Source organism: Lissotriton helveticus, chromosome 12 (assembly GCF_964261635.1).
Source record: "Lissotriton helveticus chromosome 12, aLisHel1.1, whole genome shotgun sequence".
NCBI classification, from domain to species: Eukaryota; Metazoa; Chordata; class Amphibia; order Caudata; family Salamandridae; genus Lissotriton; species Lissotriton helveticus.
Genome location: NC_136073.1, coordinates 772089146 through 772105961, shown reverse-complemented (window position 1 = coordinate 772105961; position 16816 = coordinate 772089146). Strand labels below are relative to the sequence as shown.

At 44.3% G+C, this 16816-nt stretch overlaps 1 protein-coding gene across 1 annotated transcript in view; it reads right to left on the bottom strand.

Moving 5' to 3' along the window:
* Nucleotides 1–6775: 6775 nt before the first annotated feature.
* APH1A (aph-1A gamma-secretase subunit) overlaps nt 6776–16816 on the bottom strand; it is a 70139-nt gene continuing 60098 nt past the window's right edge. The window contains exon 7 of the mRNA XM_078670531.1: nt 6776–9625. Coding sequence (XP_078526657.1) covers nt 9561–9625 — 65 coding nt within the window. The 3' untranslated portion in view covers nt 6776–9560. The remainder of the gene's footprint in view (nt 9626–16816) is intronic.

Genomic DNA, 16816 nt, shown 5'->3' with positions numbered 1-16816 from the left:
GCAACCATCATTCTTTCTTACCTCGAGTATTTGAGGGAAAGACCTCACCCCGCCTGGCAATGGCTCAGGATAAAGGAGGCACCGCTCTAAGAAGGAAATAAGCAGAACATTTATACTTGGTGCTCTGCTATTCCTCACATCATCTACATAGTGTTCATTCAGTGGCAAATACAGCATTCTACAGACTAACCTTTCTTGCTGTTATAGGTCAGTCTGTGAAGCAATCTAATGGTGGTCATCTATCTTATACAAAGTCAGCATTTAAAGTTCGAGCCAAACAAATTCTAGTCAGTTTCAAAAAGTGAACATAAACACTTTTCAACTTGGAGTGTGGCCAAAGTTTAAAGCACTATCCGAGACCATATTGCATGGTCTTTTGAGAATATTATCAAAATATTCATCATCCACCAATACTTCTCTGAGACTACAATATGGGTGCTTCGGTAATACGGCCCAAATCCTCTCAAAATCGCGTATTAACCTTACTGCATCAGCCATCTTTCGTTGTGGATGATTTCAGCACACTTAAGAAGTTATTCGTGTGTATGATCCTATACGATCCACAAGCCAGACGATCACATTGATTGATTTATTATTTGTTCGTTTCATTTTCACTATTGCAGTAGAAAAAATAATTGGATTGGTCCTGATGAAAGCACGGGGTATAGTTTTGCCTAGAGGTGCTGAAACATGTTGACCGTTTAACTATTAGAAACGGCTATCTGTTGAAACAGTTTCCTTGCACTGTTTTTAATTGACCGTGGCAGACAGGAATACAAATTGTGGTCCTGCCACGTTCTAATTTTAATCTGCACTTTCACTATTGCACTGCACTTCTTTTCCCGTACACTCCCTTAAAATCTATTTGCTCACATCTGTAAAGCGATAAAAAACATCCTTGGGCTCCTCCATCAATATGGTAGAGTTGTAGCCCTGATGGCCACTAGGTTGACTATCAAAGGAGACCCAGATGATGAAGCAGGTCACCTGGTTAGGTGAGTGATGGGAATCCGAAAATGTATGTAATATTTTTTCAGGATTTATTTTGAATGTTTGTAGAGAGAGCCTTGGTGAGGTGTGCTACGCGTGTTCCTATATTTGTGTAGGGATATCTCTGTATGTATAGTGTATTTTGAAAAAGACCTGCACTCTGCTCTATGGTGAGGGGGACAGGGCGGGTAGGACATTGGCCAACTTTTTGAATAAACCATTGGCAAGTGATTACATAGACAAATTGCAGGACGACCACTCCAACAAACATGTTTGCACCGAGGCCACGCAGAGAGATGACCACCTTTTTCTCCACCCTCCACACAACCAAACAGCCCACTCCTCCACCGGATCTGGACTCCTCTCTCGATTCAGTGCAGCTACGGTGGCATGAGGAAAGCCATAGGAAATTCTTAGATGAACCATTCCCGGGGGAGAATGTTGTCCAGGCTATCAACGAAATGCCCGGAGACAAAGCCCCTGGCCTCGATGGCCTCACTGCTGCCTTCTATAAAGAATATGCCCACACCCTGGCCACGCATCTCCTTGCCATGTATGAGTCCCTTACTGCCGGTGTTCTTCCCACCTACCTGCACGAGGAGTTAATTCTGACAATACTCAAACCAGATTAAAAAAAACAGAACTGGGATTCCTACCATAATTAACATGGATAATAAACTCCACGCAAAGCTGATTGCCTCATGGATGCTCCTGCTTTTGACGACTATTGTGCTCCCGGATCAATTGGGCTTTGTTCGTGCTGGTCACAATAGGCGCACCTTCTCTGCCCTACTCCATACTACCCATCCTAACATTGGTACAGCTGCTGTATTCTTGGACGCCACTAAGGTGTTTGATTTACTTCAATGGCTCTACCTTTTTGCCCTGCTTTCAAGACTTGGAGTGAGCCCCAAGTTTATAAGGTTGGTCTCCTGTACGCCCACCCAGTGGCCTGCATACAGGTTAATGGGAGGATTACTTCCCCATTCCCAGTGTCAAGGGGTACCCCGTCAGAGATGCTCCTGCACCCATACAATTTGCCATAGCTATGGAGCCACTTGCAGCTCAATTTGAGTCACCACCATTCGCATTAGGACTGGTATTTACACCTCGTAGAATTCTTTCATCGATGTATACAGATGATGTCACCCTGCATGTGAGAGACCCACAAAACAACTTAGACCCATTAATAAGAGAATTCATGGTTCAGGGGTCTAACTTGGCCAAGTCGATCCTATTCCCATTGACAGCTGAGACGACGGAGTTCACCTGGGAGGTTCCGCTACAGTTGGCGAGGGATACGGTATGATATTTAGGGATTTGGCTCAGCAGAGACCTAGATCATCTGTGGGAAGATAATTATAGATGATTAATGACATGGCTACATGAGTGTATAGAGCGCAGGCAGAAGCACTCGCTATCCTTAAATGGGCAGCTAGCCATTGCTAAAATGGTGATCCTCTCCAAATTTCTTTATTTGTTCATGAATCTGCCACTTCCCCTATTGCTATATCCCCACCATCAGCTTTGCTCATGCCCAGTATCCTTCGTGTGGGCAGTCGATTGCATCGGATAGAATGATGCCCCTTTCGATCAGGGCAGCCTGGGGACTCCAGATATGGATTTATATTACTGTAGCACCAAGGCTCAGTTTATGCACCGTTTGCTATTCCCTATGCAGTTTCTGGCACACTCTGCATCTGAATGTCACCATGCTGCACCGCGGCACCTGCAGATGCAGTGGTCCTGGCCCTAAAGCATCAGAGGGTGTGAATAGACACTGTGGCTTGCACGGTATGGGCATGGGATGAGCTTAGCAGGAGGGCCCGGCTGGGATACCAATTCTGTGCCACTCATTGGTCATCTCTCTTTTTCTATCACCCTTGATGCAGGGGTCTGCAATAAGTTGTGCACTTTACAGGTCACTTCCATGGGTGCGGTGTAAACAGATGGCACTTTCTTCTCACCACAAAAGGCACTGCAGGGACCCAATGTGCCTCTTTTAGATACCTTATTACCAATTGCGGGCCACCGTATGGCAAGTCAAGATTCCTTCACAGAGGCTCCACCTACATTTCAGGTTCTTGAGGAGACTCTTATTAACCCATTTCTGCGCGGCTGGTCACAAGGCTTTAAGCTGGGATGCAGGAGACTGCACCAGTGCACTTTCCTGCCAGCAGGCGGGCATGGGATGCAGATTTAGGGACCTTTGCTCTTACTGACTACCAATAGAAGTACTGTTGCACTCAATCATGTGCGCTCTCCTTCAATTATAGATTGTGCTTAGTACATTTTAAATGTCTACACAGACTACACCACACCCCGGAAAAGGTTGCAAAAAATGGGTTTGATTAACGGTGCGTACGATGCTCGGTCCCTCTTGCGGACGACTTCTTACATCTTGCTTGGGACTGTCCTGGATTGCAACACCTCTGGAGCACAGTCTTTGACGCTCTACAGGAAATAACCAGACAATTGCCTGAATGGTCCCCGAGCTCTTAGGTTATGTGTGCCCCCTACAGCCCCCTGAAGAGTGCAAATTGCCGACTTTTCTTAGCAAAGCGCCAAGTGGCGATACATTGGGGCTGGCGCAAGACGCTGTGGTGAGCTTGACAGCTTAGGGATGCAGCTTACTGCCAAGAACAACTGAATGCACAAGTTGATGCCGGTGAAATCCTGCTCTAAGGATATAGGGTCCCCCTGAAGAGTTCTATCTGAGCACCCAGATGAGGGTGGAAGATGGCTGTTGCTCGGGGTGACATCTTGCCAGCGGCTGCAGTGAGATGCGTCTGTCGCCATGCATTATTGTGCGTATTGTGAAGCTCCCATTGCGGAGGTGTAATTTTTTCTCCCTTTAGCGGAGTGGCCCTCCTTACCCTTTTCTTTTGTTTGCCACAGCCCACACATTTAGTAATGTATGAGACAGTGCAGTAAATGCTGAAATAATTTGGTAAATATGTGGTATTTGCAATCTTGATAATGTAATTGACTGTACACTGCTCGCTTAAGACTGGTCTGAAAATGTAAACTAAAATAATATATATATACAAATCAGAAGTATTTATACACCCCGTTCTTAGTTTGATTTTGCTTTTTTTCCTTCAGCACAACTGTCAATAGATCCTAGAATCTACACTCCATTTCCAGAGGTTTGCCCTACATGAACACCTGGCTAACTTGTGGTTCCCATATGAAATATTTAAAGGTTGAGAAACTTGGGATCTCTCACCTCCCATAATTTGTCTTTCAACTCCTTGTTAGATGCATGTACCATTAATTAACCCACATACATATTCAGTTTGGTTCACATAAACTTACATTTTGGCAGAATTTTCTTTCCAGGTCTTCCTCAAAGATGGCAGGCCTGCATGCTCCTGTTTTGTGGAAAGGTTGTGGTGATTCAAAATGCACATTTCTCAAGTTGTTTTAACACCTCGTTGCATTACCCTTAATTTCTTTTTAATATCCTCAGGTTGAGGTAAACTTCTAGAAACATGCTACCCTTCTAAATCGAAACTATTCTTCAAAAAGGCCAAAACCATTATCGTACTATTTCACCTTTTACCCATCAGTCTATTCCCTCAACTCTAACCATTCTCAGAACCCCAACTGAGCAGGATTTTCACACTATCGTTATTTTTTGGGGTGTTCCCTAAAAACTTCAAAGCTAATTTATCTTTCCACTTCTCACAGCTTCATCTATCAACTTGCTAAATTTTGTTAAGGACTTCTCTTCTGTGATCTACCATAACTTCCTAACCTGACACACCACTTTCAGCCTTTCTCAATGAGCACGTTTACAGCTTTACTGGTAGTCAGGCCTTGTTATTTCTAGTCTATTTTTCATTTCACTTACCCTAGATCTGTGGAAGCACTTTTACACAAAAAGATCCCAGACCCGTAGCTTCCTGCACAACGTATGACATGATTTCCAACTGCCTTGTTTGCTTCATACGGGTTGTCTTGCCCTTAGTAACATAAATCTAAGAAAACAATTATAATCTCCTCCAATTCTTCTACTACTCATTCAGACACTACTATTCTCACCCTCCCTTCATATTTCCCTCTGTAACCTTCAGGAATTGTTTCTGCAATTGACAACACCTTTTCACTTTAAAGATATCGTAGGCCACAGGCACAGGCAATAGCTTCGGTCCAGTATAGATAAAATTGTTGCACAAATTTGGATTTCTTTTGATTGGGCTTGAATTATTATCTAGTTTTAATGTGGCTGTATGCCGAGCCATACGGCTTATCTAGAAAAGATTATGATTCAATCCAATGCCTCCAGTGACCCACACTCTATCAGCCAAAAAAATTCAAGCAATGGCAATCTGACTGAACTTCTATTCGTCTACATTCCTAGGCTCTCGTAAAGAGTCCGTCAAATAACTACTGAAGAAGCCATTTGTTTTATGATACCAAATGCAGTAAAGCTTCTAGGCCCTGTTAAGTTAACATTACACAGGATGGTGTATTTTTCTTAGCTTCAGAGCTTCAGAGAAACAGCTTGGGTAACGCAAGGCTTGCTAGAAGACAAGATACGTGGCACAAGGGAGGATGCTTGCTTAGGCACGTACACGTACATTTCAGCATATCCCATTTCACAATATGTTTCTGGTCACTACTATTGTGTGCAATTATTAAGTGGAAAGGCACCGGACTTATATCTTACATTACAGTGGAAAGTCCCAGAAGCTGCCCACTTGGGGCCACGTGGTTGGCAACAGTATAGTTCGGACCTTACATGGTATATGGCTACTCAAACACTTGCTAATTGGTCAAATGAACTACGCTTAATTTGTGCTACGTATGTTATGATGCCGTATCCTTTGTGGTTTAGGCCTATATAAACTGTCAGACCTGTCAACTCTTTGGACATTCAGTGGCTTTGCTGATGTCTCCGTGCTGCACGTTAATTTGCTGTTTGTGGGTCTCCAATAAACCTTGCTATCTTATGTGCTGACAGAGACTTGTGTTATTTGTATTATTCCTTATCATTTTTATTTTCAGCTTCCACACTACTTTCTTTACTCTCATATTCAATAGTTCTTCAAACTTCCATTCTTTTCTTATATCAAATGTATTCTTTTCTAGATGCTGATCTGAGCCTCTAATCTGTTCTTTTTGTCTGGTGTTCGAAAGCTTTTATGGACTGTGATAGTCTCATTGATCTCCCCTTTTTCACCTCTATGTCCATTTTAGCCGACATCAACAACTTACATCCTACTGGATAAGGTCCCTTAATCCATGTTCCACTTTGCACTTCTTTTGCACTGATTTCTCTGAAACACTGGAAACCACAAACACCACCTGTCTGTTAAGCTCTTACTCTTTCCCAGTTTTGGATCATTAATAACTACCACTTTGCTCACCTCCCTCATCTCCCCAAACCCTAATAATCTATTCCTACCCTTCTTGCGACCACTTGCACTTCAAGTCTTTTGAATGTAGTACTCAAACAAATGTAGATACCGAAAGATCACCTATAAATTAAGCTCTCCCCTTTTTTCTCTTCCAGATTATTAAAAAACACTTTTTACCTAGCAGATTTCACCCAGTATTTTGCTTAAATGTTTTTGCACAGAAATGCAATTCTGTATTTTTTTCTGCTCTGTTTTGTACCAACAACGTTGTTCTGTCAAGGGATTTTGCCAGTGAGCTCAACAAAACAGATAACTGAATTTTGACAAACATTTCAAGCATCCCAAAAATCTCCCCTGCCTTGCTTAACTGGCCAACAACACACCAAGTGCTATCCTTACAATAACAGCAACAAGACTTATTTTTAAAAAACGTGGTTTTATTTTTAGAAATCAACAATACTCATCTCTTGCCGTGGATGAACAAGAACAAACCAGCAGTATGATATAGTACTTCCACAGAGTACATCAAACGCAATCACTCTTGCTTCATTCCAAATCAGTAACAGAGTTCAAGTCTCCACGGCATGGCAGCACTGTGATGTTGAAACGGGAAGGTGAGTACCGGTAGCGGGGGAAGGGGGAAATCATGGGGTCCTTTTATAGTATGTGCAAACAATCTTTCTGTGGTATAATAAACGTTAACAAAAGGGCATCCAAACTAATGGTATATTCCAGTGTTCAACAAAAAAGAATAAATGAAGGGGTCAGGTTTCCAAAGGCACAATCATCGGGAACACTGCGTAGCAGCGTGAACTGGGTTACATGTTCAAATGAAATGTCTCTGGCTGGAAATGTAAACTTTGAGTCTGTCATTTTGAAGTCTTGACATATCACTTCCCAGCACTGAGGGATCCAAAGTTTTGCTGTACAGAAATTGACATGGTGCTACTTTCCGAATCCGAATCAACAAAATGGCCACAATTTCCTTTTCCATGCTCCACTTGCATTCCATCATCATTGGTCTGCGGGGGAGTTAGCCTGCCTCTGGAAGTATGCTTCATCATAACCCCCATATTCCTCCAGAGATTAAGTGTTTGATTTCTATCCCAGCTTTTCTCTTCTCTTCAAACCTCATCTAGTTTGGTGCAAGAGCCACCTACTGAAGCTTCCAGAGGCGCATCGCAGAGCTAGGTAACTTGAGTAAGTGAACTGCACTGTAGTGCTGCAAGTATGGGTGAACAACAAACAGTATAACCAAGATTCATAGGCAGCAATCGGCAAAAGAACGGAAAACCACAAGTAACAATAAAAGGACACGGGACATGTGAGATGAATGCAACACCACGCAGTAGTACTACCAAAGTGCAACAAAATCAATCATTGTTTCTTGGCTCTCCTGGCTCTTTCAGAGGTCAAAATACAGCATATTCCTTCATTTAAATATTGTGAATGGAATAAAAAAGCAGCATTTATTACGACGACCCTATTTTTACAACTTCCTGTTTAAAATGTATTTCGTGGTCCCAATTTTGTCAATCAGAGCAGAAAGCGGGTAAAGAAACTACTACATTTCAATGTAGAAGGTTAAGGGACGCACTGCAGTAGGGTATGGGCAGGATAGCGACAACGGATTTGATATCATTCAACAAGATTAAAAGTTTCAATCGTTCTCCTGCTTTATCAGAAGCAACATTCATTAAATCCTAAAGGATCTTGGTCCAACTTTCAGAAGAAAGAAGCTAACTTTCTTCTGTTTTCATATGATTATAACGTGGCGTTCGAACCTTTGCTCTAGAAACCACTTGGGTCACCAGCTATCATTACTGGTAGTTTTTAGTAACTATTTGAAATGCATTATAAACTTGCTCTACAAAACGAGCATCCTAGCAACTGAGCTTTCCACACTAGTTTTTAATAAACACCATAGGATGCAATACATTTTGATTTTTTGGCTTTGACATTTTGCATGATGGTCTGAAAAAGAATAACTGGTATGCAATCTATGGCACAGCGATCCCAGAATTTCTCTAGCCTTTGCTTTTTGACATGTTGGCGGAATCGACGAAAATGTGCGTAGGGAGGCAATTTATGTAGCATGGGACTTACTAAAGAACACCATAAAAGGTCCAGCATTTTTAAAAGGTCTTTCTTCACACAGGACATCATAAAAAAAAGGAACTTTGGCCATTCTTAGCAGAAATACCCCCCAACCATGAATCACAACATTAATGAATCGGTTTTATCTTGGGAAATGCATTTTCTCCCAAAACACACCTAAGGCTTCCAATCACTGGAAGTATCTTACTGTGACGATGCTTTGAAGTTAGACTTTCTAGTGTCTGACCTTTAGTTAAGTATGCCACGCACAGTTCGGTCATGTTACGGGTTACTGCAGAGCACTCCTATGCACTCTTGTTCCTCGTAGCTACAGATTTCACAACCTTACAGAAAGGATGTTCAACAACTGCAAGTTGCTTCAAAGCTCGAAGAAAAACAAATTCTTGCCTAAAGGAGACAGTAATTAAATGCAAGCTGGCAAAATCAAGGAGAAGAGACCAGTTGCAACATGGTCAAGGAACAGCAACTGAGGATCTTTTCCAAAATTTTGGGTTTTGAGGAGTTGAATAATTAATCAATGTCCCTGAGCATTTTTTGTAGACCACATGTCATGCGGTTCCCCTATGTGACATGGATCAAACATACATACGGCAAACATACAATAAACAAAGAAAGTGCCCAAGGCGTAGAAAAGCCCCAACTCAATCATATGTAATGCAAGCCAAGAACACAAGGGGCTAATTAGTTACTTTTAGCTCTTCAGGGGAGAAACATACAATCCAAATTTAAAGTGTCCCAGATAAGGTTCTATATTTAATGTTCTTCGACAGCAGAGGCTTTTGAAGGGTTGCTCACGTTGCCCTTATTTCACAACCATTGTTGAGGTCCTGAACACGATTCTGTTCCCCTGAAGGCAGATGGAACAAGCAACCATAGATTGCCTGGTGCATCCAGTGCCTGCCCATTGCTGGTATCATGTCCCAGATTGAAAATCTGAAGGGATTGGACAGGTGTACATGGAACTAGGTCCCAATAATAGACCAGCTCCTAGTTTAAAGTAAAAACAAAATACGGATCACCAGCTACGGGGAGTGAAGCACTTGGTTAAAGGTTCTATTCCTGCTTTGGTGACAGTCGAGCTTCGGCTCAGTCTTCCGATGGCACTTGGAGAGCAGAGTACACCATTACCTGGTCATCGTCCTTCCGTTTACCTACAGAAGACAAAACCAACAAGAAAAGGCAAATTATATTTTGTAAATATCTTGGGTGATGTAATCACTAAGTTGCAAAATTGAAGCACACCACTGGAAAGTCTGTAAAGAGGAATGCATACTGGTGAAAACTTGGTAACTAGATTTCCATGATCTGAACGAGTTTTGCACTATACTCTCCTGCTCGAATTACTTTTTTAATACGTTTTTTTTTTAACCAAATGTATCATTCATTAGACAACTCTTTAAAGAACAAAAACATCTACAAAAATCCGCTTCAATACTTCAAAATATTTAGAGATGTCTAGGCAAGAGAACAGAGGTGGATAGATAACAAATTGACATATTTTCATCTGGAATATGGCCTAGTACCAAATCTAAACATTTGGGTAAAGTAAGCACTCAGACTGGCTTTGTATTCTGTTTCCGTCTAATGCCCCAATGTTTCTCGTAGCCACACATAGTTCCTCCATTCTTCAGCCAAAGAATGAAAGCAAAGTATGCTAGAATATGCTCACAGTGACTAACTGTATTAAGTAAAACATAAAGATAAATAGAACGCTTGTAAAAAAAAGCCTCGCCCAAATGCAATTGCTTGAGCCACATTCCAATCATTATGACCCTGCATATAGAGACCAGCCAAATTTAAATCAACCCTGGCCCTGTCCAATAGAACAGTCCAGCCCAAACTGCTAGATCCCTTCTAAATGGGAACACGAACAACCTCAAACTAGTTTTAGCCTAGCCAGTGAGGTAGCATGTGGCTTGTGAAAAAGCAAGCATTAAGTGACGTAAATTGGGAATCTAGAACAATTACTCAAGAAATCCTATATTATAGACTTATAGCCTGCCGTAGCTGGCTATACCGGCTATTAAAGGCCCATGTAGTGTTAAAGGCCCGGGCCTAAGGCGAGGGACTTTAACAAGGCAGCGGAACTTTAAAAGTCAATATAGTCCTGCTACGAAGGGGTATAAGGCTATTAGAACATTCTGCCACTAGAGGGCAGAATGTTCTAACAAATAAAACAAAGCCTTCAGGGAGTGCGAGGGGATTGAAATCCCCTCAGGTTCCCTGAAGCCTTTGTTCACAGCCAGAGCTGTGAACAAAGAAACATTGGAATGTTGAAGCGCCAGGCTTATACCAGCCATTATAAGCCCGGAGCACTCCATTGTTTTCAATGGAGCTCCCAACGTTCCAATGTTCTAGTATAGCCTTATAGCCCGCCGTAGAGGGCTATACTGGCTATTAAAGGCCCTCTCCAGCGTTAAAGGCCCCGAGCCGAAGGCGAGGGCCTTTAACAAGGGAGAGGGACTTTAATAGCGGTATAGCCCATCTACGAAGGGCTATAAGGCTATTAGAACATTCTGTCACTAGAGGACAGAATGTTCCAACAAAAAAACAAAGCCTTTTGGGAGCGTGAGGGGATTGGAACCCCCTCAGGTTCCCTGAAGCCTTTGTTCATAGCCAGAGCTGTGAACAAAGAAACATAGGAATGTTGGTGCTTCAGGCTTATACCAGCCATTATAAGCCCAGAGCACTCCATTGTTTTCAATGAGGCTCTCAACATTCCAATGTTCTAATATAGCCTTCGGGCTATACCGGCTATTAATGGCCCGCTGAATTGTTAAAGGCCCGAGCCGAAGGCGAGGGACTTTAACGAAACAGCGGGATTTTAATAGCCGGTATAGCCCTGCTACGAAGGGCTATAAGGCTATTAGAACATTCTGCCCTCTAGTGGCAGAATGTTCTAACAAATTAAACAAAGGGTTCTCGAAGCTCGAGGGGATATAAATCCCCTCGAACTTCGAGAAGCCTCTGTAGAACATTGGAATGTTGCTCTGCGGGCCTTTACCGGCCCGTAGAAGCAGGGAGCACTCCATTGCCTGCAATGGAGCTCCCAACATTCCAATGTTCTAATAATGCATAATGCCCTCCTCTGCAGAACACACTACAGCAATTGTGACATACTGCACGTCACTCTTATACCACCCGAGAGACAATACCAGGAAAGTAAAAATAAATAACCTACAAGTTGTCAAACAGGATGACAGCCTCGCTCCATGGTTTCATGAGCAATATATTCCCAGTCTTGGGTTCTGAAGAACAAACTAATAGATTCTGAGCAAAAAGTGCATGAACCCATCTTAGAGCAATAGTTTGGAAGTGAAAAGGTTAGGACTGGAAACAATATGTCTAGCATGACGTGGAGCAAGGTAGTCAACCAAACATCAAATTCTCCAAGAGGATATATGCAAGAAGAAACAAAAAAATATTATTTGATCCTTTCTCAAGATTTGGAAAGAGGACAAGATATTGAACTGGAACACTTCTATAGTACAGTAGCTTCTTAAATGGATAAATTAAAAAAAAAAAACCTCTCTTCTGAAGAACGAAAAAGATTTCCCAAAGACCCTAAAGATTTTTTGTCAAAGCAAATTCCTTAGATTCATAACCTTCAGAAATCAGAACTGCTGTGTGGCATTTTCAGGTATTTTATTTTGTGATCATCCTGACAGTGGAGGGTTTTCCAAAGGTTATACATCTAAGTAATGTTATTTTCCTAATAACTTACACAATTACGATAATCCTCTCATAAATAACAACACTCCATCTAGCAAACCTGACAGCCTAATATTTAAATGAGACCCTATTTCACCTGTAATTAACTCTTCAGTCGGCTTCATCCTAAAAGCACCCGGCACCGAGATAAGTAACCCAAGTCTGCAACTTCATAACTTTAAACAAACCCTCCCATCAATTCTACATCAAACATCTCCTTGCCATCTTCGATACAAATGCTCAAGATAAAAAGTGGATTTTAGAATAGTGGATGTTGAATTTGGGCCCCAAGGACACTGATTTTTTCTGGCTCTATAATTTACTTCACTGTTAGCTCATACTCTGCAGGCTAATGCTCCTCCAACTCAAAAACATCTCAATAACACTAGGCATTCCTGAAAGCTCTCTCCCTCATACCTTTCCCAGGTCGACCTCCACTCGCAAACTGACATATCAAGAAGGTTAACTCCTCCTATAGCACATACCTCCTAAAAAAATCCTAATATGCGCTTCCTCGTTGATAACTATGGCTACGTGGCAACATCCCAAGAGCTCTTCAACAGCTTCACTGAGTAGCTGTGGTCTGATACACCACCTTCCAGGCACCCCACATGGCTCACATAACCATCTACAACAGTGGTTTAAAGGCCACACTCACAAACCAAACCCTTTGAACCAGACACACCAGTAATATACAGCTTAAGCGTTCTATCCTTCACAAGTGCAGCAACATATGAAAACGTGCACCACTATTGTCATCATGCAGGACACCAAACATCTTTCCATACAGGGCACAAGACGATGCCACACCCATGCAACCAAGCACAGACCCTGGAGCAGTGTGCAACCTATCCATAAAAGTGCATTGGCACCTCAACAGGGGTATGAAACACTCATTAAACATAACTACCGTAAAATAACCTGCAGAGACCAACTCGCAGGCAGCGTCGGATTGGTAACGTGGGCAATCGGGCAATGCCCAAGGGGCCGTTGTCCGATCTCCAGCTGTGGGCTGCTCTTTTGAGCAGCCTGGGGGCTGATTTGGGTGGGTTATGCGTTGTTCGATGCCACCAGCAGGCCAGTGGGTGCTGGAGTGGCCTTTTTGGAGGTAGATGGGCGTCCATTACCTCGCTTTTATCAACGGCAGAGGTGTCACTCCCTTTCTCGGGCTGGGCTGGGCCGGCCCATTAATATATGCATACTGAGCGGGGGCAGGGGGCCTGAGCAAAAGCGGCCTCACTTGTTTTCAGATGCGTTTCACCAGTGTAAACTAATCCATGCAATTTTTTTAACGCCCCCTTCCCACCCCCAACTTTTGCCAAAGCAGTATTTTGCGGAAAGGCAATATAGAAATGTGGGCCACTTTTTTTTTTTACCATTCCCAGGCCGATTTTTAATCCCAATCCAGCCCTGCTCGCAGGATACCCTCAACGGTTACAGAACCATTCTGTGCTGCTTCGTGAGGCAGATCGTTGATTGCCAGGCGCACAATAAAGGAACACTCTCCGCCCTCGACTTTCACCTTTTTATTAGGTCTCGCCTGTCGATGCGCATGCGCATCGAGCTTGCGAGCCTATTGCGGCTTAAACAAGCTTTAACTAAGAAGCAAGGAATCGTGGCGATTCCTTGCAGTGCCCGTGACTTTTAAGCTCAATGCGCATGTGCATTGAGCTTAAAAGCGCGTGCACAGCCGCCCGCATTCCTCCGACACCTTTGAAGTGAAGCTTAGCTTCACTTCAAAGGCCCGGCTTCTTCACACCCACATGCCGCTCTGCCCCGCTCCGCCCCCTCCCCTGAGTCATCCTGCCTGCCCAGACTTCTCCTCCCCCCTAATTACATCCCGCTTTCACTTGTTTTTTGTTCGGACTCGACGTGCACAGCTACCCTCCCCCCGCCCCCTCCCGCCACGCAATGCCGAGAGCTTGTTTTCCTTCTCGCCCCTCATGCTCAACCTCGTTGTCCCTTTTTTCTCTCCATTCTTTCTCACACCTACCCTTTCTCCGCTTTTTTCCTTCTCACCATCGAATTCTTCTGAATATTTCGCTCCTCTTTTCTTTTTCCCTTCTCTCGGACTGTATTTTCTGCACTCAATCCCCTCCTTTCTTCCTCTCTTCTCTCTCTATTCCTCATTTTTTGTGCTCCCTTCTCCAGTCACTCGTCCTTTCACGGCGTCTCCCTTTATTTTACTTTTCTTGTTTTAATTCCGCCCTAAAACACGCAGATATCAGCGTAGGCCTGACAGGGAAATAAATCATAAGCATTTTTTGCCAGTGTATTATGCGCCTTTCTGCAGGCCCTTCCAAACCTAACGATGCCACTTATTAAAAGACTTGCGGTGACGCAGCACAGATGTTTCCTTCCACGAGATTTTAAGTAGCAGCACGTGAGTTCCTAAAACTGGCATACAGGGCATGTCCATTTAGTAAAATGTTCGTTAGCAGGTTGCATCGTTTGCTTTAACCATCAAAAGGTTCGTGTGAGGTTGCAGCCCGGTGTCCGTCATCCTCCCATCAGCGTCCCTGGGTGCATTCACGGCAGTTTTTGGTATTCTTTTACACGCTTTAACGAGCAGTGTTTTTCACCTTTTAAGCCCTCAGTGCTATGTGTGTGACTCTGCTCGGGTTCACCGTATGTGGAGCTGGCATCCCATGACACCTCGGGCCTGGAGTGATTTGCAGTGACGCCATTACTCAGCAGTTTACAGTTGGTTCTGGTCTGCTTTATCTGTATGGGGAGGGGAGACATCAAAGGTGTGCAGTGGCTCCCAGCCCCCGAGAGACTGGGCGGGGCAGCTACCTCTTATCTCTCCATCTTTTCACAGGGCACACTGTCTCTGATAGCATCCCGACCTCGGACCCTTTAAAGACGGTCACGTGGTTCGGCTGGACAAAGGGGCCTGAATGTATCTGCCGCCAGCAGCTTCACTTGCGCTCTGCATCAAAGGCTGTCGTCTTCTCTTTTCGAGAGCCTGCGCTGTGCCTCATGATCTGCTAAATCTAGGCAGAATGGCTAGGTTGGAACCGGAATCTGGAAGGGGGCATGGCCGAATCAAGGGCTTGAGGCTTGCATCATACTTTCTATCACACTTGTTTAATTTCCGCAAGACTGTGTGTTCCGTAAACTCCCTTATTAGGTGACTGGATTAAACACTGTCACGCAGTATTTATTAAATGAAGTCTGTTCACGAGCTGCGTGCGCACCAGAGCACAACTCACAAAGAGATGGAATGAAACAATGCAGAAGTTGTTCCAAAAAACAAAAGGGGAGTTAGCGGCTCAACTTTTCAGCTTCTTTCTAACCAGGCCCGCAGGCGCCGCAACACGGCGCTGAAACCTCCAGGGCACAACTAAATACATTTAGGGCAAGCACCCTTTTATCTATGTAGGTGTTTGTACATGAGGCATAGGCGAGTGAAGTGTTGGTAAGTAAGGCATTAGATCCCTTAGGCCCTTATCCTGGTCGTCAAGGTAATACTGGTTCAAGATCGAGCTCCCTTGTAATGTGCATTTACTGGGTGCACAGTGCGTCACCCTCACTCACCCTCAACCCCTCACCCTCACTCACCCTCAACCCCTCACCCTCACTCACCCTCAACCCCTCACCCTCACCCTCAACCCACCACTCACCCTCACTCTCACTCACCCTCACTCACCCTCAACCCCTCAGCCTCACCCTCACTCACCCTCAACCCCTCACCCTCACTCACCCTCAACCCCTCACACTCACTCACCCTCAACCCCTCACCCTCACTCACCCTCAACCCCTCACCCTCACTCACCCTCACTCACCCTCACTCACTCACCCTCACTCACCCTCACTCACCCTCACTCACCCTCACTCACCCTCACTCACCCTCACTCACCCTCACTCACCATCAACCCCTCACCCTCACCCACCCTCACTCACCATCAACCCCTCACCCTCACTCACCCTCACTCACCCTCACTCACCCTCAACCCCTCACCCTCACCCACCCTCACCCACCCTCACCCACCCTCACCCACACTCACCCTCAACCCTTCACCCTCACTCACCCTCAACCCCTCACCCACCCTCAACCCCTCACCCTCACTCACCCTCAACACCTCACCCTCACTCACCCTCAACACCTCACCCTCACTCACCCTCAACCCCTCACCCTCACTCACCCTCAACCCCTCACCCACCCTCAACCCCTCACCCTCACTCACCCTCACCCTCACTCACCCTCAACCCCTCACCCTCAACCCCTCACCCTCAACCCCTCACCCTCAACCCCTCACCCTCACTCACCCTCACAACACATATTGTGTTACAATAGGTGTCACATTTGCGAAAGATAAAACTATCTAGAGATGTAGCATAACGACCAGAGCTGCCATATAAGTCACGTAAATACAAAACATGTTGCATTCCAAATGCTATAGGTGTCACATTCGCAAAAGTTATAACTATTGGCATTGTAAATGACAAAGCCATCAATTTAGCAATTTTAACAACGAAAAAATAAATAAATTATGTCATTTACAAGACCAATAACTACAACTTTTCTAATGCGAAACCTATTGCATTCCAACCCCACTCACCCACGCAACGCCACTCACACACGCAACGCCACTCACACACGCAACGCCACTCACACACGCAACGCC